The sequence below is a fragment of the Carcharhinus amblyrhynchos genome, chromosome 21 (assembly GCF_965287045.1).
Source record: "Carcharhinus amblyrhynchos chromosome 21, sCarAmb.v2.hapA, whole genome shotgun sequence".
Classification (NCBI taxonomy): domain Eukaryota; kingdom Metazoa; phylum Chordata; class Chondrichthyes; order Carcharhiniformes; family Carcharhinidae; genus Carcharhinus; species Carcharhinus amblyrhynchos.
In genome coordinates, this window is record NC_137344.1 from 3,356,963 (window position 1) to 3,382,931 (window position 25,969).

Here is a 25,969-nt window from a genome sequence, read left to right on the forward strand (position 1 = left end):
ATGGGAGATTTCCCATCCCATCCGTCACTGGGATTGTCATGGACCATGCAAAGGTCTGACCTCAGACAGGATTTTCTGGTTTTTAGGGTGAGTGTGGCTGGAAAATCCCACCCAATGTGTCCAATTGTTTTCCCAATAAAGCAGGAATAAATCCAGGAAAAATAATTTAAACCTCCAGCCAGGGGGCATCCCCCTGGGACCATGCAGTGGGAGTTGTAATCGCTGCTCCATTTGATTCTCTTGAGGTGCTGAATGGCCTGTTCCTATACTCCAATACCCTTGTATTAGCAAAGAGAATGTCTCCCTCTGTAAAACCTTACTGCAGCTTAGAGTGGATATGGTGGAGAGGTGACGGAGTGAGTTTAATCAGTAAGTTGAGTTGTCTTATTGTGAAGAAGCCCTTTTGTGCTCGTTCTGTCGAAGGTTTTACTTTCAGCACTGAAACACACAAAGACGTGAAGAGTGTGAAAGAAGATCAGAATTCCCCATTCTCCCTGCCCCCCACCTCCACCTTCCCTTGCTTCTCACTGGCAGCTAACTCTGGTTATCCCCTGGCAGCTTCTCAGAGCTATTTCTAATAAATATTCATTCAAATTCTCCCTGAGCCAGGGAGAGAGTGAGGCCGTTTGCAAGTGTGACACTTTGTGATGCGTGGGACATGTTGTTTTCCCCATGCATTCAGATGTGTATAAAGCACAAGGGATTTATAGCAGGGCTTAGCAATAGAAGCATAATAAAAAACAGAGAGGCACTAGCAGAATTAACAGATACTAGCAGGGGAAGAGTGGATATGGAACGGTTTCAATATGGCTTTGTATCAATCATGATGTGGAGGTGCTGGCGTTGGACTGGCGTAAACACAGTAAAAAGTCTGACAACACCAGGTTTTAGTCCAACCTATTCAAATAGGTTGGACTAAAACCTGGTGTTGTCAGACTTTTTACTTTGTATCAATCCCACAGCCCTGTAGCAGTCACCAAACTAATCCCTTTGCCCCGCTCTTTTCCCATATCCCTGTATCAATCTCCAACTAATCCCACTCCCCACTGTCTCTCTCCATACTCTACAATCCCCAACTAATCCCACTGCCCTGGTCTCTCCCCATAGCCTTGTATCAGTTCCCAACTTGTCCCACTGCCCACTCTCTCCTCATAGCCCTTATCAATCCCCAAACTACCCCACCCCCCAACAGGGGAGTACTGGGAATGCTGTTAAATATATACTGACCAGTCTCAGGTTGCTAGTGCCTGCAAGGTTAAGGCTGGGTCAGTTTAGACTCCATGGGTCCTTTCAATGAAAAAATGAATCCAATATGAAACATGTTTCCAGTACTTTGTAAAAGTGAAGAAAATCGTAAAGTTGCCTGTGCCAACTTTTCTCAGCACAGTAGGAAGTAAAACCTTCAATTTGCTCAGGAACGTGGTTCATCCAGGAAAGCCAAGAACCAAACTTTACACTGACTTGACAAAGGCCCTTGAAGAGTATTAATCTCCAAACTCACTGATCATGGGATGGTTCAGGTTCCACTGAAGGAATCAAGTGGAAGGTGAAAGCATTGCTCAGTTTGTGGCAATCTTAAAAAGACTGCAAAACGTTGAGTATTTGAGTCATTAGAAGATACTCTTCGAGATTGTCTAGTTTGTGGTCTACAAAATGTGGCTATCCAATGAAGATTGCTTACTGAAAACGCTTTGGCTTTAAAGACAGCAGCAGTTAAATCAGTGTCGATGGAACTGGCTGTTAAAGAGGCTTCACAATTCGATGCAGGAACTGCCCATTGGAAATCAAAACAGCAGTTTTTGCAGCACCCTAATGACATCACCATCAAATCATGTGATCAGCTGTTAAAGCAATCAGCAAACACTTAAATATGTAACACTATCCCATCTGTTAACCCAATGTGGAACTTACAACTGGTTGAGGTGAGTATGGATACAGGGAGAAGCTAGTTAAACACATGAGATGGTAAAGAATAGAATTCTATTGCATGAATGAAGAGCGAGAGGGGGTTTACGTGGAGTATAAACTCCAGCATTGACCTGTTGGGCTGAATGGCCTCCTTCTTATAGACAATGCAGGGAATATATGATTTAAAAATGCTGAGTACAATGCAGAGAGACAGGATTACAGAACAGTGTCAGTGGGCTGTGTTTACCTTCTGATTAACACATTGACAAGATCACAACCTCAGCTGTGTTTGGGTGCCTCACTACAACCACACAATCCAGCTATGCAAAGTGGGCACAGTGAGAGATAATGGCTGGAAATCTACCACCTCACCCACCCCAGAAACCCAGCGGGCGAGGGTGCGACTATGGAAATCTCTGTTAACCTCGGGTGGAAATTTCCGGTCTCGCCGAGCGGGCCTGTAAAATCCTGCCCGAGGGCCCAGTGAAGAAACCAGGAGAATTTAATACTGGAAACCTTGTGATCAATTACATATGTAGTCATTGTTGAGGGAGGCTTTTTAATGAGAATAGAGCTAAACTTGTATGGGTCTGCTGACAGCAAACACAGAACAATGGAATGATACAGCTCGGGAGACAATCACCTCAATGTTCCTGCCTCTCTGAAAGAACCAAAGAAAGGGACTCACTCACCAGTAATTCCCCAGGCAGCTCGCTAATGGATTTTCCTCCAAGAATTTATTCACATCATTCCTTTAGGAAGCTGTAAATAAATCTGCTCCCAGATCACCAGCTCATCTCATCTCCAGCCCCTCAGCCGTCTGTACTTTCAAACATTTTGTAATGTGTTATCACAGTGTCAGCTTCATAGAGACATCGAGGTTTACAGCACGGACACAGGCCCTTCGGCCCAACTCGTCCATGCTGCCCTTTTTTTTTAAACCCCCTAAGCCAGTCCCAATTGCCCGCATTTGGCCCATATCCCTCTATACCCATCATACCCATGTAACTAAATGCTTTTTAAAGGACAAAATTGTACCCGCCTCTGGCAGCTTGTTCCAGACACTCACCACCCTCTGTGTGAAAAAACTGCCCCTCTGGACCCTTCTGTATCTCTCCCCTCTCACCTTAAACCTCTCCCCTCTAGTTTTAGACTCCCCTACCATTGGGAAAAGATATTGACTATCTAGCTGATCAATGCCCCTCATTATTTTATAGACTTCTATAAGGTCACCCCTCAGCCTCCTACACTCCAGAGGGAAAAGTCCCAGTCTATCCAGCCTCTCCTTAACTCAAACCATCAAATCCCGGTAGTAAGTCTTTTCTGCACTCTTTCTAATTTAATAATATCCTTTCTATAATAGGGTGACCAGAATTGCACACAGTATTCCAAGTGTGGCCTTACCAATGTCTTGTACAACTTCAACAAGACGTCCCAACTCCTGTATTCAATATTCTGACTGATGAAACCATGCACACTGAATGCCTTCTTCACCACTCTGTCCACCTGTGACTCCACTTTCAAGGAGCTATGAACCTGTACCCCTAGATCTCTTTGTTCTATAACTCTCTCCAACGTCCTACCATTAACTGAGTAAGTCCTGCAAAATGCATCCCCTCACATTTATCTAAATAAACTCCATCTGCCATTCGTCAGCCCACTGGCCCAATTGATCAAGATCCCTTTGCAATCAAAGATAACCACCTTCATTGTCCACTATGCCACCAATCTCGGTGTCATCTGCAAATTTATGAATCATGCCTCCTATATTTTCATCCAAATCGTTACTATAAATGACAAATGATAATGACAATGTGAATCGCTGATGACACTAACATAAGACAGTGTTGTAAATGATGAAGATGGGAGCATTCATTACAATGAGATATTAATAAGTCAATTCACTCCACGTGATATTGAGAAGTGGTTAGAGATGCTGGATACTGCAAAGGCGATGGGTCCTGATAACGTTCCAGCAATATTGCTGAAATCTGTGCTCCAGAACTTGTCGCTCCCCTAGCCAAGCTGTCCCAGGACAGCTCCCACACTGGCATCTACCCGGCAACATGGATAATTATCCAGGTATGTCCCGTACACAGGAAAGAGGACAAACCCAACCCAGCCAATTACCGCCCCATCGACCTATTCTCAATTATCAGTAAAGTGACGGAAGCTGGCAATTGTAACAAGGAACATTCACACCACACAAGTGCCAGGCAATGACCATCTCCAACAAGAGGCAACCTAATTATTGCCCCTTGACATTCAGTAACATTGCAATCACTGAATCCCCCGCTATCAACATCCTGGGGTGACCATTGACCAGAAACTGAACTGGACCCAGCCATATAAATACAGTGGTGACAAGACAGGTCAGAGGCTGGGAATCCTGCAGTGAGTAACTCACCTCCTGACTCTCCAGAGCCTGTCCATCATCTACAAGGCACAAGTCAGGAGTGTGCTGGAATACTCCCCACTTGCCTGGATGGGTGCAGCTCCAACAACACTCAAGAAGCCCCACACCATCCAGGACAAAGCAGCCCCGTTTGATCAGTGTCCCATTCACGTTCACTCCCTCCACCACCGACAGACAGCAGCAGTGTGTACCATCTACAAGATGCATTGCAGCACCTTACCAAGGCTCCTTCGACAGCACCTTCCCAACTGCAAACTCTACCTCCAGCCACAGAAGGACAAGAGCAGCAGCTACCTTGGGAACACCACCCACCTGGAGGTTCCCCCCAAGTCACTCACCATCCTGACTTATAAATTTATTGGCTGTTCCTTCACTGTCGCTGGGTTAAAATCCTAGAAGTCCATCTCTGATAGCGCTGTGGGGGTACCTACATCTCAGGGGCTGCAGCGGTTCAAAAAGGCAGCTCACAGCCTTCTCAGGGGCAACTAGGGATGGGCAATAAATGCCAGCCTAGCTAATTCACATTGCATGAATGAATAAAAATAGATGGCGGGGAATGGGTTTTATTGCTGTGTGTGAGAGCAGCTACGCTGGCCCTAAACAGAATCCTTTCCAAACGGTACCAAGTGAGAAACAGTAAAGGTTCAAAGAGTTTCGATAACCAGAGAAATCGATCATTAAAACATCACGAGCAGAAAATAATCCAAAAGGAGAATGGAATGCTGGCCTTTCTATCTAGAGACCAGAATACAAGGAGGTCAAAGCCATACAAAGACCTGGAGTTACTGTGAACAGTTCTGGGAACCACATCTTAGGAAGGATAGATTGGCCATGGAGGGAGCGTGTCTGCCTTCATTGGCCGGGGCATTGAGTTTAACAATTGGCAAGTCATGTTGCAGCTTTATAGAAGCTTAGTTAGGCCTCACTTGGAATATAGTGTTCAATTCTGGTCGCCACACTACCAGAAGGAAGTGGAGGCTTTGGACTGGGTATAGAAAAGATTTACCAGGATGTTGCCCGGTATGGAGGGCATTAGTTGTGAGGAGACGTTGGAGAAATTTGGTTTGTTCTCACTGGAATGACAGGGAGACCTGATAGAAGTCTACAAGATTATGAGAGGCATGGACAGAGTGGATAGTCAGAAGCTTTCTCCCAGGGTGGAAGAGTCAATTACTGGGGGCACAGGTTTAAGGTGTGAGATGTACGAGGCAAGATTTTTGCACAGAGGGCAGTGGGTGCCTGGAACCTGCTGCCAGGGGATGTTATGGAAGAGGATACGTTAGTGACTTTTAAGAAGCATCTGGACAAATACATGAATAGGATGGGAATAGAGGGATAGGGGGTTTTAGTTCAGTCGGGCAGCATGGTCAGTGCAGGCTTGGAGGGCCGAAGGGCCTCTTCCCGTGCTGTAATTTTCTTTGTTCTTTGCTCTTTAGATCAATCAGTTAGATTTACCAGAATGATACCAGGATTTCAAGGGTTAAATCAGAAGGGGAGATCACACAGACCCAGGTTGATTAAGGGGGAGGTTGATTCAGGTTTTTCTGGTGATTGGAGAGTCAAGGCCTATGGAGCTGGTCAGGAATTTTATTCTGCAAATAGATTCGTACTCAACTGTTAATTTTAATATTTGAGATTGATCAAAACAGTTTGCCGCAGTTATTAAAGGTTATGGGGAAAAAATGGTGAAATGGACCTCAGTCTCAGTTGAGGCACAGTCCCACTGAATGGCGGAGCAGGCTTGGGGGGCTGAATGGCCTCGTCTCTCCCTGTGAAGGCTGCCTGGGAGTTGAAGAGGAGATGGGGACAATTGCTTGGCCAGCCCAGCTCTGCGTCCTAGCAAGAGTTTGTAACGGCTTTGAGGGGAGTTCCTGCTGCTGCCAGGATCTCTCGGGGATAACTTATGCTGGAATATTTGTGATAACAGAAAGATAATAATAAGAAGGACATAATATCTGTCTGTTACCCAGCGGTCATCGGCCTCCTGTCTGTCACATTACTGCGATACATGATTTAATTATATAAAAACACAGGCTGCTCTCTCTAAAACTCCAATCTGTTGATGAAAACGGGCAAATTCTCACCTCTGGAAATTAAATTAGTGCTTCCCTGTTTCATGTCTTGAGCTGTCGTGTGCTGGCTTACTTGAAACTGTGGCCGTTTTTGATCAAGAGTTTACAATCGAGACCCCCTCCCCAGGAATATCTCACCGGCCTGAGTGTGTCTCCGGGTGTGGCTCAGGGACAGGAAGATCCCAGGTTTTGACCAGCACCTTTCTTCCTTTGGGACACGGCGTTCCTTAGGTCAAGCGGCCTGTGATCGTCCCGAGTTCCTCCTCCTCTGGTTCCGGCACTGATCACAGAATCAGAGAATACTCCAGTGCCGCAGAGGCCCTTCAGCCCATCGATTCTGCTCTGACGGGTGAAAGGCCCTGACCTGCCCCCCTAATCCCACTTGCCAACATTTGGCCCCTAGCCCGGAATGTTATGACGGGCCAAGTGCTCATCCAGGTATTTTTTTTAAAGGATGTGGGGCATCCCGCCCCCACCACCCTCCCAGGCAGCGCATTCCAGACCCTCACCACCCTCTGGGTAAAAAGGTTTACCCTCAAATCCCCCCTGAACCTCCTGTCCCTCACTTTTAACTTGTGTCCCCTCTTAACATAGAAACATAGAAGATAGGAGCAGGAGGAGGCCATTTGGCCCTTCGAGCCTGCTCCACCATTCATTATGATCATGGCTGATTGTCCAACTCAATAGCCTAATCCTGCTCTCTCCCTATAACCTTTGATTCCATTCGCCTCAAGTGCGATATCCAGTCGCCTCTTGAATATATTCAGTGTTTTGGCGTCAACTATTCCCTGTGGTAATGAATTCCACAGGCTCACCACTCTTTGGGTGAGGAAATGTCTCCTCATCTCTGTCCTAAATGGTCTATCCTGAATCCTCAGACTGTGACCCCCTGGTTCTGGACTCCCCTGCCATCGGGAATATCCTCCTGTATCTATCTTGCCTAGTCCTGTTAGAATTTTATAAGTCTCCATGAGATCCCCTCTCATTCATCTGAACTCCAGTGAAAACAATCCTAATCTAGTCAATCTCTCCTCATACATCAGTCCCGCTATCCCCGGAATCAGCCTGGTAAACCTTCGCTGCACTCCCTCGAGAGCAAGAACATCCTTCCTCAGAAAAGGAGATTAAAACTCCACACAATACTCTAGGTGTGGCCTCACCAAGGCCCTGTATAATTGCAACAACACATCCCTGCTCCTGTACTGGAAACCTCTCACAATGAAGGCCAACGTACCATTTGTCTTCTTTATTGCCTGCTTACCTTCAGCAACCGGTGCACAATGACACCCAGGTCCCTCTACACATTCCCCTCTCCCAATTTACAGCCATTCAGATAGTAATCTGCATTCTTGTTTTTGCTTCAAAGTGAATAATCTCACACTTATCCAAATTATACTGCATCTGCCATTCATTTACCTACTGACCCAACCTGTCCAGATCATTCTGAAGGGTTTCTGCATCCTCGTCACAGTTCACCCTCCCACCCAACTTGGTATCTGTCTGCAAACTTTGAGATGTCACATTTTGTTCCCTCATCCAAATCATTAATATATATTGTGAATAGCTGGGGTCCCAGCACTAGTTAGTGCTTGCCAATTTGAAAAGCACTCATTAATTCCTACTCTTTGTTTCCTCTCTGCTAACCAGTTTTCTATCCATCTCAATATACTTCCCCCCAATCCCATGCGCTTTAATCTTGCACGATAATCTCTTATGTGGGACTTTGTGAAACACTTCCTGAAAGTCCAAATATACCATATCGACTGGCTCCCCCTTGTCAAGTCTCCTAGTTACAGCTTCACAGAATTCCAACAGATTTATCAAGCATGATTTCCCCTTCATAAATCCAAGCTGACTTTGATTCTGTCACTCCTTTCTGAATGAACTGCTACAAAGTCCTTGATAATGGATTTGATCATTTTCCCCACTACTGATGTTAAGCTGACTGGTCTATAATTCCCTGTTTTTTCTCTACCTCCCTTTTTGAATATTGGAGTGACATTAGCTACTCCCCAATCTACAGGGACTGTTCCAGAGTCTATAGAATCCTGGAAGATGATCACTAATGAATCCACTATTTCCAGAGCCACTTCCTTAAGTACTCTGGGATGTAGATTATCAATCACTGGGGGTTTATCCACCTTCAATCCCATCAACTTTCCCAGCACCATTTCTCTACTAATATTGAGCTCCCTCAGTTCTTCCCTCTCACTAAATCTTGCATTCTCCAACATTTCTGGCATCTGATTTGTGTGTTCTTTTGTGAATACAGAACCAAAGTATGGATTCAGTTGCTCAGCCATTTCTTTGTCCCCTATTATACATTCCCCTGTTTCTGTCTGTGGGGGACCTACATTTGTCTTCACCAACCTCTCTCTTCACGTATCTATAGAAACTCTCAGTGTCAATCTTAATGTTCCCCACAAGCTTACTTTTGTCCTGTATCTTCCCCTTCTTAATCAATCCCTTGGTCCTTCTTTGCTGAATTCTAAACTGCTTCCAACCCTCAGACCTATTACTTTTCTTGACCAACCTGTATGCTTCTTCCTTAGATCGGATACTCTCTCTAATTTCCTTTGAAAATCATGGATTGGCTCTCTTACCCATTTTGTTTTTGTGCCAGACAGGAATAAACAGTTGCTGCAGTTCCCCCATGACCCTATAATTTGATTTGATTTATTATTGTCATGTATTAATATACAGTGAAAAGTATTGTTTCTTGTGCATTATACAGACAAGGCATACTATTCATAGAGAAGGAAATGAGAGAGTGCCGTTCAACTAAGAGGAACAGCTGCTCCTTATCCACTCTGTCCATTCCCTGAATAATCTTGAACATCTCAATGAGGTCACCCCTCAGTCTTCCCTGCTCCAGAGAAACCAACCCAAGCCTATCCAACCTCTGTCCATAAATTTATAGCTGGTTCTACAGGTCACACTCACATCTCTGGGGTAGAGGGTTCTGAATTCAATTCCCACTCCAGAGAATTGAGACCACATCCCTTGAGGGAGTGCTGCACTGTTGGTGTTCAGGTTCCAGTTGAAACGAAGGCCCTGTCTATCCTCGCAGGCCAATGTGGAACAATCCCATGGCTTCTATTTCCAAGAAGGGCAGGGGAGTTCTCCCCAGTATCCTGCCCCCTCACCCCCACCATTAAATAGATGCAGATAGCTGAATCATATCGCGGTGTGTGGGATCTTGCTGTGCTCATGTTGGCTGCTGTGATTCTGACGTTACAACAGTGACCACACTTTAGAATTCCTCACTTGGGATCTCCTGAGATCGGGAAATGCTCGAGTTTCTTGTTTCTCTCCTTTGTTTAATCTCACTGAACCGTTGATGTAGTTTACATTGATTTCAGCAAGGGTTTTGACAAGGTCCTACCTGGGAGACTGATTGAGAAGTTAAAGTGCGTGGATCGAGGGAAGCTTGGTGAGAACCCGGCTCAGTAATAGGACACACAAAGAGTGATGGTGGAAGGCTGTTTGAGTAACTGGGTGTCGGTGCCCAATGATGTATCACAAGGTCTGGGAGTCTTATTGTTTGTTAGATACACAGGCGATATCAACGATAATGTCAGGGGAATGATAAGCGGATGACACCGAGATTGGTAAGGTAGTTAATAGTGAAGATACTTGTAGATTACAGGAAGGTATAGCTGGGTCAGTCAGAGCAGTGGCGGATGGGATTTAATCCCAATAAATGCCAGGTGAGGCACTTTGGAAGAAAAAAGCAAGGTGAGCTAGTATTCGATGAATGGCAGGACGCTGGGAACTCGGAGGAACAGAGCGATCGTGGGGTAATTATTCACAAATAAACATAGAAACATAAAAACTAGAAGCAGGAAGAGGCCATTTGGCCCTTCGAGCCTGCTCCAACATTCATTTTGATCATGGCTAATCATCAAATTCAATATCCTGATCCCCCCTCCCTCCCTCCCCTATATCCCTCGATCCCTTTAGCCCCAAGAGCGATATGTAATTTCTTCCTGAAATCAGACAATGTTTTGGCCTCAACTACTTTCTGTGGGAGTGAATTCCACACATTCCCCACCCTCTGGCTGAAGAAATTTTCCCTCACCTCAGTTCTAAAAGGTTTACCCCTTATCCTCAAACTATAACCCCCAGTTAAGAACATAAGAACATAAGAAATAGGAGCAGGAGTAGGCCATCCAGCCCTTCGAGCCTGCCCCGCCATTCAATAAGATCATGGCTGATCTGTCGTGGCTCAGTTCCACATTCCCGCCCTCTCCCCATAACCCTTAATCCCCTCTCTTATCAAAAACCCATCAACCCGCTTCTTAAAAATATTTAGCGAGGCAGCCTCCACCACTTCAACGGGCAGAGAATTCCAGAGGACTTCCCCCACCATGGGGAACATTCTTTCTGAATCTACCCTGTCTAACCCTGTTAGAATTTTATAAGTCTCTATGAGATCCCCTCTTCTAAACTCCAGTGAATATAATCCTAACCGACTCAATCTCTCCTCATATGACAGACCTGCCATCCCAGGAATCAGCCTGGTAAACCTTCACTGCACTCCCTCTATAGCAAGGACATCCTTCCTCAGATAAGGACACCAAATCTGATCCTTGAAGGAGGCAGAGCAGGTGAATGGGGTATTTAAGAAGGTATATAGGACAGAGTATAAGCTAGTGGCTTTTGCTGCCAAATAAACCTGTTGAACTTTAACCTGGTGTTGTGAAACTTCTTATAGAGTATAAGAGCAAGGAGGTAATGTTGGAGTTGTCCAGAGTGTTGGTGAGGCCATGGCTGGAGTACTGTGTGCAGTTCTGGTCACCTCACTATAGGAAGGATGCGACTGCACTCAGAGGGCGTACAGAGCAGATTCACCAGGGTGTTGCCTGGGACGGAGGATTTGAGCGATAAGGAGAGACTGGATAGGCTCGGATTGTTTTCTTTAGAGCAGAGAAGGTGGAGGGGGGACATAATTGAGGTGTATAAGATTCTGAGAGGTATTGACAGAGTGAATAGCTGTTCTCCTTGGTTGAGGGGTCAATAACGAGGGGGTTGAGTTTTAGGGGGGGGTGTAGGAGACTCAGAGGAGATTTGAGAAAAAAAATTCCTTCAGAAGGTGGTGGGAATCGGGAATGCACTGCCTGGGATGGCAGTGGATAGTGGAAACCTTACAGCCCTTTAAGAATATTTGGATGAACACTTGAAATATCAGAACATTCAAAGACAAGGATAAGTGCAGGAAAATGGGATTAGTGCGACTCGAGTGGTAGATATTGTCAGTGCAGACTCGATGGGCCGAAGGGCCTTTTCTGGCCTGTATGACTGTATGGGGCAGGGTTTTATGGCCTCACTCATTCCAAAACTGTAAAATCCCACCCAAAGTCAACTTTCCATTGTCCGCCCCTCGCCCACTCCGAATCCCGTGACAGGCGGGTCTGTAAAATTCTGGCCTTTGACCCTTCTTGTCTGGGGTTGGGGATTGGGAGAGAGCTGTAACGGGGAAATAAATCAGGGAAACGGGATGGAAATAGCTTCTCCATTTTGTATTGGTCCTTTCTGAATCCTCACAGTCTCAGACGTGGGCAAGGCAGAGAGTATTTTCTGAAATGACCCAGTCAATAAGGGCTGGTAATGATAATGTGAACTGAGGTGTGTGTTGGTTTGTTTCACTGCAATCTGTCAGGCTTGTTATCACATCAGAGGTGCCAGCAAATTGCTCACTTAATAATGTTTCCAGAAAGGACAGGACAACAAGGTAACTGCACTGTGGATATGGAATGGACAAGACATTGTTTAATAAACAGCCGATAAAGCCCAGAAACTTTCCGAATTAGATCCTCACAAAACACCAATCACCAGAAACAAAACTGCAACATGGGATAAGCAGGAATCCAGTTCAGAGAGAGCGGCAGCCCACGGGAAATCAGGAGGACATCAAAGAGAGTATAACACTGAATCGAGGGGTTCGGGATGGTTTATATATAGAATAACAGATACCCGGGAGTGAGTTACGGACTGGAATCTAATCGAGGGATTCGGGGTGGTTTATATACAGAATAACAGATACCCGGGAGTGAGTTACAGACTGGAATCTAATCGAGGGGTTCGGGGTGGTTTATATACAGAATAGCAGATACCCGGGAGTGAGTTACAGACTGGAATCTAATCCAGGGGTTCGGGGTGGTTTATATATAGAATAACAGATACCCGGGAGTGAGTTACAGACTGGAATCTAATCGAGGGGTTTGGGGTGGTTTATATATAGAATAACAGATACCCTGGAGTGAGTTACAGACTGGAATCTAATCGAGGGGTTCGGGGTGGTTTATATATAGAATAACAGATACCCGGGAGTGAGTTACAGACTGGAATCTAATCGAGGGGTTTGGGGTGGTTTATATACAGAATAACAGATACCCGGGAGTGAGTTACAGACTGGAATCTAATCGAGGGGTTCGGGGCGGTTTATATATAGAATAACAGATACCCGGGAGTGAGTTACAGACTGGAATCTAATCGAGGGGTTCGGGGCGGTTTATATATAGAATAACAGATACCCGGGAGTGAGTTACAGACTGGAATCTAATCGAGGGGTTCGGGGTGGTTTATATATAGAATAACAGATACCCGGGTGTGGGTTACAGACTGGAATCTATTTGATTCCAGTGAATATGTGAGGCTATAGCAGTGTAAAATCTGTTCCTGGTTTTCTGCCGACTGTGATGAATTTAGGATGGATTTTTGTCAGTGTGTTGTGAGTTGTGGCTGGTATTTAGTGTCTAACCCGTATCCTAAGCTGTGTTCTGCGCTCTTAATCAGACCTTGATGCAACAAGAAGCCGCACTTGTACACACAAGCTGAGAAGATAATGTTGATACTTTGGAGATTATTTGCATCGTTGAAAGTGCTGGAATAGCTGTCACATCCTGAGTACAGACAGATGGGAGTGTGAGGCTGCAGACTGATGGATTGACAATCACAGAGTGACTCACAGAGAGATACACAACTGGAAAGAATAGATTGACGTATATCTCACTCTCGCACATTCTACTGTTCTATAAATATTGTCACTGATGTCATGCAGGAAATGATGCACCCAATTTGTACAAAGCAAGCTCCCATAATCTGCAATGTGATATTAAACAGCCAATCTTTCTGACATTACTTGCCACCGGATATTGGGGACAGCTGCTCTGCTGTATGACACAGTCTCTGTGGGATCTCTTCCATCCATCTCTGATGGCAGATCAGGCCGTCCTTTAGTAACTAGTTTGATTGGCCATCCCTGTAACAGTGTAGTATTCCCTCAGTACTGCCATTGCCTACACGTTTAAGAGGGATCTGGGTGTGCATATCCACAGTTCCCTAAAAGTGGCAACACAGATGGCCAAGGTGATTAAGAAGGCATAGGGCAAGCTTGCCTTCATCAGCCGGGGCACTGAGTACAAGAGTTGGGAAATCATGTTGCAGCTATATAAAACCTTTGGTTAGGCTGCATTTGGAGCATTGTGTGCAGTTCCAGTTATTAAGTTACCAAAAAGACATGGAAGCTTTGAGGAGAGTACGAAGATTGTTCACCAGGATGTAGAACATAGATCACTACAGCACAAACAGGCCCTTCGGCCCACAAGTTGTGCCAATCATATCCTTACCTACTAGGCTATAGAACTATCTATAATTCCCAATCCCATTAAATCCCATGTACTCATCCAGAAGTCCTTTAAAAGACCCCAGCGAGTTCACCTCTACCACCACCGACGGCAGCCGATTCCACTCACTCACCACCCTCTGAGTGAAAAACTTACCCCTAACATCTCCTCTGTACTTGCTTCCCAGCACCTTAAACCTGTGTCCTCTCGTAGCGACCATTTCAGCCCTGGGAAATAGCCTCCGAGAATCCACCCTATCTATGCCTCTCAACATCTTATAAACCTCTATCAGGCCGCCTCTCAACCTTTGTCTCTCCAGGGAGAAGAGACCGAGCTCCCTCAACCTATCCTCATAAGGCATGCCTCCCAATCCAGGCAACATCCTTGCAAATCTCCTCTGCACCCTCTCAATAGCTTCCACATCCTTCCTGTAGTGAGGCGACCAGAACGGCGCACAGTACTCCAAGTGGGGTCTGACAAGGGTCTTATAAAGTTGCCTGGTCTCGAGGGTGTTGGAAATGAGGAGAGGTTGAGTAAACAAGGATTGTTTTCACTGGAAAGACGGAGGCTGAGGGGAGACCTGATAGAGATCTACAAAATGATGAGAGGCAGAGACAGGGTGGATAGTCAGAGGCTTTTTCCCAGGGTGGAAATGTCAGTTGCACGGGGGGGCACAGGTTCAAGGTGAGAGGGGGGGATGTTTAAGGGAGATGTGTGGGGGGAGTTTTTCCCACAGAGAGGGGTGGGGGCCTGGAACGCGCCGCCAGAGGAGGGGGTGGAAGCAGGAACATTAACAACATTTAAGAGTTATCTGATGGGTCCATGAATAGGGAGGGAATAGAGGGATACAGACTGAGTAAGGGCAGGAGGTCTTTTTCAGTTTAGTTCGGGCATCATGATTGGCCCAGGCTTGGAGAGCCGAAGGGCCTGTTCCCATGCTGTACTTTATTTTACTCTTTGTTCTTCGTACTTCAACTCGAATTATTGACTATCGATCCCACTCCTTCGATACAGTAATGTCTTCTGCCTAACAGGACTCCACTCCCTGGGGTGATTATCCAGTCACGGACCCTCTTTCTAAGTGACCCTCTTCAGCTGTGTTGCTCTGAAAAGGGGCAATCCTCACAGTTACGCTGGACAAAAGACCACTGGTGTAAATGCCAGGCACTGCGGGAGGTCTGTCACTGGCCCTTCGGCCCTGGGACCTGGATTCAGATCTAGCCCACACAGAGTGAACAGCTCCAACCTGGATTGAGCTGTTGTCAGTGCAGTGCAAAGTGACTGGAGTCTTAAACGAGAGTTACAGTGTGAGGATAAGGAGTCGGTACATCAGGACAAACCTGGAGAAATTTCTTCAATGAGTTGGTTGTGAATTTTTGGAATTCTCTATTCTAGACATCATGGAGCCCAGGCAGCTCTCCCAGAACTACTGCTCCTTCTCTTTCAGGTAGTTCCCTTGCGCTGAATGTTATCACTCCCCAAAAGTCCACAATGATTCTCCTGCACAGAGTTCTGCACTGTGGTACCTCAGAGACCAGACACAAGCCCAGTCTCTCAGGCCGGTTGACAGGATTGTATGATTGAGAGTAGAGAATGTTTCCCCCCCCCCCCCCCCCCCACCACCTCCCCCCCCAGTGCCCTGGACAACATTCAACCCTCCACTAACATTCCTGAAATGATTCACCAGTCGTTCTGTGGGATCTTGCTGTGTGAAAATCGGCTGCTGTATTATGGCTGCGCTGTGTAAGTTCCTCATTACCTGCTTGTCCAGAGGTTGTGAACAGGGCTGTACAGACTCCGAGTAATTTATACGAATTCAGGAAAAGCCTCGGGTTGGATAATTACCCTGATCAGGTCAGAGTAAACTCTCTCCCTGCCTTCCCCAGGATTGGGGAAGTGTTGAGTGATTTTACTTAATGGTGAACGGTCTGTCTCCGTGGGGAGTCAGTGTGCTGAGGTGTTCAACACTGAGACCCCGTCCCGGGCCACAGGGATTGGTCAGCGTAGGTGTGGTGGGGGGTGGGGAGGGGGTTGGGGAAGGTTGTGTCCAGGGGAAAGTATTGCACCTTGTGGAGAAACAGGGATGGGGAGAGGGGGCCCACCTGATGGTTACTTACATAACCTCCCCCCCCTCCACCCAACCACACCCACACACCTGCCTAATCCAGGTTAAAATTCTGTTTCTCTCGCACCAACCGAAAAGTTTATTGTCCAGAATATTCCATAACCCTTCAAACCAGACACACACACAAACTGACACACGCAAACTGACACACGCAAACTGACACACACAAACTCGCACACGCAAACTCACATGCACACAGCCATGTGACTGTGCCATGGAATGTTCTGGAAGTATTGATATAGAACGAAAAATAACTAGCTGTAAACCTCGTTGTGCTGGGATTTCACTTACTGAGTGCCCTGAATCCCAACAGCAGCAGAGTAACAAGTTCCCCACACTGACCCCTTTCAATATCAGGGGATTTGAGCTCAAAATGAGGAAACTCGATCCTGAGATTGAAACAAGCACCCAGAGAAACGGGAAGTTGCACATTCACAGAATCAGTGAATTCAGCAGAAAGAGAGGCCATTCAGCCCATCAAATTCTGGGGTTTTTTGTGCATTTGTGTGACATGGCCATTGCTGGCTGAGTCAGCATTTGCCACCCACCCAGAGTTACCCTTGAGCTGAGTGGCTTGTTAGGCCATTTCAGAGGGCATCGAGCAGCTTTATAGAACCTTAGTGAGGCCGCACTTGGAATATAGTGTTCAATTCTGGTCGCCACACTACCAGAAGGATGTGGAGGCTTTGGAGAGGGCACAGAAAAGATTTACCAGGATGTTACCCTGGTGTGGAGGGCATTAGCTATGAGGAGAGGTTGGAGAAACTTGGTTTGTTCTCACTGGAACGATGGAGGTTGAGAGGAGGCCTGATAGAAGTCTACAAGGTTATCAGAGGCCTGGACAGAGCGGATAGTCAGAAGCTTTTGCCCAGGGTGGAAAAGTCAATTACTAGGGGAAATAGGTTTAAGGTGCGTGGGGCAAGGTTTAAAGGAGATGTATGAGACAGATTTTTCACACAGAGAGTAGTGGATGCCTGGAACTCGTTGCCAGGGGAGGTAGTGGAAGCCGATATAGTAGTGACTCTTAAGGGCTGTCTTGGCAAATACATGAATAGGATGGGAATAGAGGGATACGGTCCCCAGAAGGGTAGGAGGGTTTTAGTTCAGTCAGGCAGCATGGTTGGTGCAGGCTTGGAGGGCCGAAGGGCCTGTTCCTGTGCTGTAATTTTCTTTGTTCTTTGAGAGTCGATCACATTGCTGTGGCTCTGGAGTCACACATAGGCCAGACCGGGGTGAGGACGGCAGATTTCCTTCCCTAAAGGACATTAGTGAACCAGAAGGATTTTTCCGGCAATTGTCAACGGTTTCATGGTCATCAGTAGATTCTTAATTCCAGATTTTTTTTATTGATTCAAATTCAACCAACTACCATGGCGGGATTCGAACCCGGGTCCCCCAGATCATTAGCTGAGTTTCTGGATTAATAATCTAGCGATAATACCACTGGGCCATTGCTTCCAATTCCCTTGTCTTTTCCCATCACTCCGGGATTTTTCTCCCAACCTTCAAGTATTTATCTTTTATAGTTGCTGATAATCCCCTGTACGCTGTCACAATGTATTTTGTCCGTGTGCTGTGCACCGCAGTGTGTACCGGGCTAATATACTCGACAATAAAGTGCTGTACCCTGTGATACTGTGTGCTGTAAGGTGCTCTGCTCTTTAACAATGCTGCAATGCATCCTATTCGATGGCATAATGTCCTGGACATTGCCGTATGTTAGAAATCGCTGAACACAGCAAGTTTTAACTCTGACCTGCTTTCCTCTGCAATGTATGCACACCACTCGCAACTTCATAATAGATTGTATACCGCTGTACTCTGTACACAGAATGAGTGATACGTTGTCGTCTGAAATGATGTATAGTGTAATGTGTACACCCAGTGGGTTAGCACTGCTGCCTCACAGCTCCAGGGTTCTGGGTTCGATTCCCAGCTTGGGTCACCGTCTGTGCGGGGTCTGCCCATTCTCCCCGTATCTGCGTGGGTTTCCTTCAGGTGCTCCGGTTTCCTCCCACAGCCAAGAGACATGCTGGTTAAGTGCATTGGCCATGCTGAATTCTCCCTCAGTGTACCAAACAGGGGCCGGAGTGTGGCGACCAGGGGATTTTCACAGTAACTTCATTGCAGCGTTAATGTAAGGCTACTTCTGACACTAATAAATAAAGAAACACAATGCTTAGTACATTGCATTGTTCTCAGCTTTGCCAGCTGCTCTCCCTGGTATTCAGAGTTAAAAACACTTACTAATTGGCAGATCAGGCAGTGTCAGTGTAGAAAAACTCAGTGAATTTCCAGGTAGACATTCCTTTACCAGACCTCTGGGTTTCTCTCCGCAGTTACTGCCTGAACTGCTGAGGATTTTCTGTTTGTAGTTTGAGATTTCCACCTTGCTCCGTGTTCTGCTTTTGGACTAATCCGGTCTGATTCTGTTTGTTCTTTTAGCTCAGCAGAACTCTCACAAAGTTAATGAAGGATGGTGGGCGTACAAAGAGGTGGTGCAGGGAAGCTTTGTCCCAGGTAAGTGTGTTTTACAACTCTTATTTTGGGGCGTTAGCCCCTTCTACAGTGCAGAACAAAACAACACTGTCAAATACTTAACCAAAAAGTCGGAGTTTACTGAGATAGATGTTCCTCCCTTACAGCCCGAGGTGGAAGGGAAGATAGATCCTCATTAACACCTCTGGTCATCTCACAGCACATTGGGTGACCAATCACAGAGATGCATTGCTTTACAATAAATACCATCCCTCCCCCTTTACTTCACCAGTACAACAACAAGCTTTTAAACATTACCCACTATGAACATCAGTTACATTATCAAGTATTATCTATCGATGTACAAATAATTTGAGTCTTTTTGGTGGATGCAATTTCGTTGTGGTAAGATGGAACATTCCGGACTCTGATCTTTGGCATTCTCGATAGCCTATTCCTCATTATTATCAAATAGCTCACAATGTGACGTTGTTCTGTTGTCAGCTTCTAGCCATCATGGCTGTTCTACTGGAGTAGAATCTCAACTTGGTTCTGCGGTCATCCTCAGTTTAGGGATTTCAATGTCTTGGGTGAGCCTTTCTGATCCTGTCTCCGCTAATTCACTCTTTGCAGTGAGGATTTGATCTGTGTGTGCGTCTCCACCATATTTTCTCACCATCCAGTTGCCCTGTATAAGAAATCGGCCCTGTCTCGACTAGAATAGATGTGGGTACCCACTTCACACCTGTGGGATGGGACTTTCCAGCCACACTCACTCCACAACTGGAAAATCCAGTCTGACGGGAAGGGACCTTTGCGTGGTGTCCTCACCCTCTCACTCCCTCCAACCCCCTGCCCCCTCCCCCTGCTCTCCTGACCGCCCCCCCCCCCCCCCTCCTCGCCTGCTATGATTCCCATGGCGGGCAGGATGGGAAAACTACCCACCATAGTGGAGTTTCTCACTAAATTTCTTCCTCCATGTTTAAAATGCCTCAGTTTTGATGTTTGTTCATGATGAGTATCTTGTGTTGGCTGTTGTCGTTCTATTATAGCGTCAGGTGGTGAGTAAATCAAATTTAGTTCCCAGTTTCCTTCTCGGAGTAACATTGCCGGTGAATTCTGTGTGGTGACAAGTCCTGCTGTGATTGGACATGAGAAAGTTGTTTACTCTCCTGGCTAGCGAATCTCTTGACGCTTTGAGGATAAGTTTCAGTGACTGTACTAGACTCTGCACCAATCCATTAGTGAACAGATGACATGGGGCTGTCCTTATATGTTGTCCACTGTTGTGTTTAAGATAATCCACAAATTCCTGGGATGGGAATTGTGTCCCATTATCACTGTCCGAGCTGTCCAAATCTTGTGAGTAACCCACCCAACTTCTCGATCATCATCCTGGCTTTGGGACATTTTGAATGTGTGGCCAATGGGGCAAGACATGTGTAAGCTTCAATGGGTCCAGCAATGTCCATATGTATCCCCTGCCAAGGATGTGTGGCCCAATCCCACAGGCGAAGTGGTTGTAGAGGTGGAGTATTCTGTATTCTAGCACATGACTAGCGTTGCCCCACTTCTTCTGTTTGTGAGTCAAGTGTTGGCCGTCAGAAGTTGCTGTACGCGCGCTCTCTCATCCACACTAACCCTGGGTGACCTTTGCACAGTTGATCCAGGATTCGGCTGCGTGAGAATGGAGTAATGATCACACTGATTCACCCAGGGAAATACTGCATTGTGGACAGTTGAAGTTCTCTCAGTATATGAGGTCTGAATTCAAGATTCTTCTATTGTTTGTGCAGTGATGTTCTTCTTGTGTCCATTATCCTTCCCGTTACTATTCATTCCTGCTCATTGCACCTGAGACAATATCACTGTGGCTTTCTCTACCTGGGAGAAAGCGAGGGAGGAATTCTCTGGCCATTCACACTCCAGCAACACTAACTCTCGCATGGGTTTCCCGGCACTGGGAAATCCCATCCCATCTTTAACTCCTTTGTACGCACTTTCTTTGATTTTGATTTGATTTATTATTGTCACTTGTAGTAACACAGTGAAAAACATTGTTCCTTGCACGCTATACAGACAAAGCATACCATTCATAGAGAAGGAAACGAGAGAGTGCAGAATGTAGTGTTACAGCCATAGCTAGAGTGTAGAGAAAGATTCAATTTAATATAAGGTAAGTTCATTCAAAAGTCTGACAGCAGCAGGGAAGAAGCTGTTCTTGAGTCGGTTGGTACGTGACCTCAGACTTCTGTATCTTCTTCCCCGGCGGGAGAGGGTGGAAGAGAGAATATCCGGGGGTGCGTGGGGTCCTTAATTTCGCACTCCTTCATCCAATTCCATTGTTAGTTTGCACAAAATTATAGGCTTTAATAAAGAACAACACAGCATGGGAAACAGGCCCAACAAGCCTGCTCCGCTATTTCAACATTGTGAGTCCCCTCTTCCATTCATGACCCTTGTCTGCGCTAATGGCACTCCTCATTGGAAACCAGATTGGTTGTAGTAAGGTTTGGGGTGAACCTCCCTTAAAAATGATCACAACTGTGAGACATTCTATGGTGTAGGCACCTCTCAAGTCGCGGTCATTTTCTTGTCTTCTTTGTGGCAGTTCTCCTTGTCTATGATGTGACCCGGATAACTGATGGATGATATGAAGAATTGTCATTTTTCTTTCTTCGTGCGGAGGTTGTATTTCGCTAGATGCTCCAGTGTTTGCTCTGAGTTGTGTAAATGTTCCTGTTCCGTTCTGCCTGTGATTAGAATGTCGTCTAATAACACCGGACTCCAGTAAGGCCGTTTAAGATGTGGTCCATTGAATTCTGGGATAAGGGTGGTGCCGATGTCATTCCGAATGGTTGGCTCTTCAATCAGATTGTGGGTATGCCGGCGTTGGACTGGTGTAAACACAGTAAAAAGTCTGACAACACCAGGTTTTAGTCCAACCTATTTATTTGATAATATACTCACAAGCTTTCAGTTTGCTGATGACACCAAGATTGGGGGAAAGGCAAATTGTGCGGAGGGTGTGGAGAGTCTACAGAAGGATCTAGATAGGCTGGGCGAATGGGCCAGGAAATGGCAAATGGAATTTAATGTTGGCAAGTGTGAGGTGGTCCACTTTGGTAGGAAGAATGGTAGGAAGGACTATTACTTACGTGGCGAAAAACTGCAGCAGGCGACGGTGCAGAGGGACCTCGGGGTCCTTGTGCATGAGTCGCAAAAACCCAGCTTGCAGGTGCAGCAGGTGGTCAGGAAGGCGAATGGGATGCTGGCCTTCATAGCGAGGGGGATTGAATATAAAAGTAGGGAGGTCTTGCTGCAGCTGTATAGGGCATTGGTGAGGCCGCAGCTGGAGTACTGTGTGCAGTTTTGGGCGCCGCACCTGCGCAAGGATATTTTGGCCTTGGAGGGAGTGCAGAGGAGGTTTACTAGGCTGATATCGGAGTTGAGGGGATTGAGCTATGAGGAGAGGCTGAATAAACTAGGCTTGTACTCGTTAGAGTTTAGAAGAATGAGGGGAGATCTCATTGAGACGTATAAGATGATGAATGGGATGGATAGGATAGAGGTGGAGAGACTCTTCCCGCTCAGAAAGGACAGTAGGACTAGGGGGCACAGCCTCAAGATAAAGGGGGGGCGGTTTAGAACGGAGTTGAGGAGGAACTTCTTCACTCAAAGGGTGGTGAATCTCTGGAATTCTCTGCCCGTTGAAGTGGTGGAGGCTGCCTCGCTCAATATTTTTAAGAAGCGGGTTGATGGGTTCTTGATAAGAGAGGGGATTAAGGGTTATGGGGAGAGGGCAGGAAAGTGGAACTGAGCCACGACAGATCAGCCATGATCTTATTGAATGGCGGGGCAGGCTCGAAGGGCTAGATGGCCTACTCCTGCTCCTATTTCTTATGTTCTTATGTTCTTAATCTCTAAACTGTCTGTGCTTTATATGCTCTGTCTGAGGCCAGAACTCTCCATTCACCTGACGAAGGGGCTAACCCCAAAAGCTTGTGAGTATATTATCAAATAAATAGGTTGGACTAAAACCTGGTGTTGTCAGACTTTTTACTGTCTTCAATCAGAGCCATCCCTCGAGGGTAAGAATCGTTAGCAGTGAGTGCAACTCAGTTGCCATCTTCATGTGAAGAAGGCAAGTGCTGAACTACTGATCATCAGCCTGTCCTACAGATAGTTCCTCGATTAATGGTAAGGGGGTATGTCTAATGGACTTATTGTCGTCTTAAAGTCCCCACAGATTCCTACAGAGCCATCAGATTTAATAACTGGGAGTTGCCCATTTGCTTATCATTACAAGTCCCGTCCTTGACTAATTTCTATAGTTTAGCTTCTACCTTCAGTTTAATTGCACAGGACACAGTTCTTGCCTTGGAACGTTCTGGGTTGCTGTGGGTTTGATTTTGAACTTTGCCCCCACTGTAGCCACAGATCCGAGGATAAAAGCAAATTACTGCGAATCTGAAACCAGAAGAGAAAATGCTGGGAAATCTCAGCAGGTCTGTAAGGAGAGAAAAGAGCTGATGTTTCGGGTCCAGATGACCTTTTGTCGAAGCTCAAAGATCTGAGGGTATTCTCAAACACTTTATTTCTGCAGAAGTTTTGGTAGCATTTTCTTGCTGTCAACCAATTGGTTAATTGCTCCCCCGTTGAGCTTGATTTTGTGTAACTATGCTCTTAGAGTAGAATAGAATCCCTACAGTACAGGAAGAGGCCATTCAGCCCATCAGTTCCACGCAACCCTCCGAAAGAGCATCCCTCCTGTGAAGTCCCCCCCTGTAACCCCATAATGCATTTACTGTGGCTAATGCACCTAACCTACACCCCTCTGAGCACATGGTTTACTCTTCCAGAGAGTGCAGGTAAATTCCCCTTTACTGCGAGCAGTGATAACTCTGCTGATAGATCATTAGTTTCTACCTGAACCATGATGTCTGCCGTCAGTGGAAGCACTTTCTCAGTATGAGTTCACAGGATTTTGTTTGAAGGTTTTAGTGACAGTGTTTAATATTCAGAATCTGTCTGTTTTCTGGGACAATGCAGCAGCTCCCAAATCCACTTCCATCTTCACATAGAATCCCTACAGTGCAGAAAGAGGCCATTCAGCCCATCAAGCCTACACCAACAACAATCCCACGCAGACTCTATCCCCGTAACCCACATATTTACCCTGCTAATCCCTCTAACCTATGCATCCCGGGACACTAGGGGGCAATTTAGCATGGTCAATCAACCTAACCTGCACATCTTTGCACTGTGGGAGAAAACCGGAACACCCAGAGGAAACCCACACAGACACAGGGAGAACATGCAAAGTCCACACCTACAGACAGACACCCAAGCTGGGAATCAAACTCGGGTCCCTGGCACTGTGAGGCAGCAGTACTAAACTCTGTGCTGCCGTGTCACCCTCTTGTTTGTCCAACTTTAGATTAAACCCAGAACCTTCAGGTATCTGCTTTCACAGATAGGACACCTAGCTTAAATTCTTGGATTTTTCCTAGTCCAGGATCATCTTGAAAATGTTCATCCTCATCAGATACTTTATCGACACTTATTTAGATCTTGGCGTGTTGTTGTTTCTGTATATCTTTGGGGTTGGAGGGTCTGTTGAATCCAACACGCTTTGATTATGTGGCATCTACAAAGTGATGAAGCAGGTCCACCCCAACACCAGCATCTCCTCCAAGGCCATGAGCATCATGATCTTGTTTGTCAATGACATCTCCAAGGGCTTTAGGGCAAGGCTTCCCAACAGGCCCCTTACAACAAGCGCAGCACCAACAGCTCCCGGGAGATCCAGACCACCGTGTGCCTGCTGCTGCCTGGCAAACTTGCCAAGTGTGCTGTGTCAGAGGGGATAAGGGCAGTGACCAAGTACCAGCTCCAAGTAAAACTGCACTGTGTACTGAAAAACACACTAAGGCTAGGAATCCTACAGTGAGTAACTCACCTCCTGACTCCCCAAAGCCTGTCCACCATCTACAAGACACAAGTTAGGAGTGTGATGGAATACTCCCCACTTGCCTGGACGGGTGCAGCTCCAACAACACTCAAGAAGCTCAACACCATCCAGGACAAAGCAGCCCCACTTGATTGGCACCACATCCACAAACATCCACTCCCTCCACCCCCACTGATGAACAGTGGCAGCCGTGTCTACCATCTACAAGATGCATTGCAGGAACTCAGCGCCTTCCAAACCCATGACCTCTACCACCTAGAAGCACAAGGGCAGCAGATGCCTGGGAACACCATCACCAGCAAGTTCCCCTCCAAGCCACTCACCATCCTGACGTGGAAACATATTGCTGTTCATTCACTGCTGCTGGTTCTTTCCGACACTGAAACAGAACAAAATTTCCCAAAGCTCTCTCCAGGATTGGAAAGGCTTTGAAGAGGGTTTGAAAAGACTTTGAAGTATAACACTGGGGCCAGAGTGGAACCAGTGCACTGATAGTCACCCAGAAACGTCCCACAGCTTTCACATCCAAAGATAAAGAAAGAGATTGAGTCAATGATCAGATGAAGAGTTAACTCACCCGCAGTCGAGGTGGTTCTCAGGAATGGTAACAATTCCAATAATAATCAATCCCATCAGAAGATGAGTTGTTCTTACACAATTCAATGAAGTTGTGAGAATTATAGAATCCCTATAGCACTGAAGAAGGCCATTCGGCCCATCGAGTCTGCACCGACCACAATCCCACCCAGGTCCTACTCCCGTAACCCCACATATTTACCCCACTAATGCCCCTGACACTAGGATCAATTTAGCCTGTCCAATCAACCTGATCCACACATCTTTGGACTGTGGGAGGAAACCGGAGCACCCGGAGGAAACCCACGCAGATACAGGGAGAACGTGCAAACTCCACACAGACAGTGACCCGAGGCTGGAATTGAACCCTGGGTCCCTGGCACTGTGAGGCAGCAGTGCTAACCACTGTGCCACTGTGCCGCAGTCCACAGCATGGTGATGATGTCCATCCAATAGTATCAGTAGTTAAAGTCAGGAAGTGTTCTCTGGGTTAGACACAGACAGTGGATTCTGGCCAATACCACTGAAAAACGATTGCGATTTAACAAAGTCACCCTTTGGAATAACAACAGCACCAGAGATCACTGGGAGAACTCTATCATGTCTTTGAGGAAGCTGATGCAGAGGTGTTTGCCGTATGGAGGATGTGTTGATAAATGCATCCATTCTAACCGAGTGTGAGAGTGGGAAAGCGACAGGAGGCAGGGTTGACATTCAGCAGCAACTGGGAGGATTCACAGCCAGCATTCTGCTGTGGTCAGAGCGCATCGGGAATGAAGTTTGATCCACTGA

The 25,969-nt window shown here is 46.4% G+C and overlaps 1 protein-coding gene across 1 annotated transcript in view; it reads left to right on the top strand.

The window, feature by feature from the left end:
• The window catches only part of LOC145356559 (carbonic anhydrase-related protein 10), a 270,796-nt gene that overhangs the window by 48,192 nt on the left and 196,635 nt on the right, over positions 1–25,969 (top strand). The window contains exon 2 of the mRNA XM_080209330.1: positions 18,595–18,669. Coding sequence (XP_080065456.1) covers positions 18,595–18,669 — 75 coding nt within the window. The remainder of the gene's footprint in view (positions 1–18,594; positions 18,670–25,969) is intronic.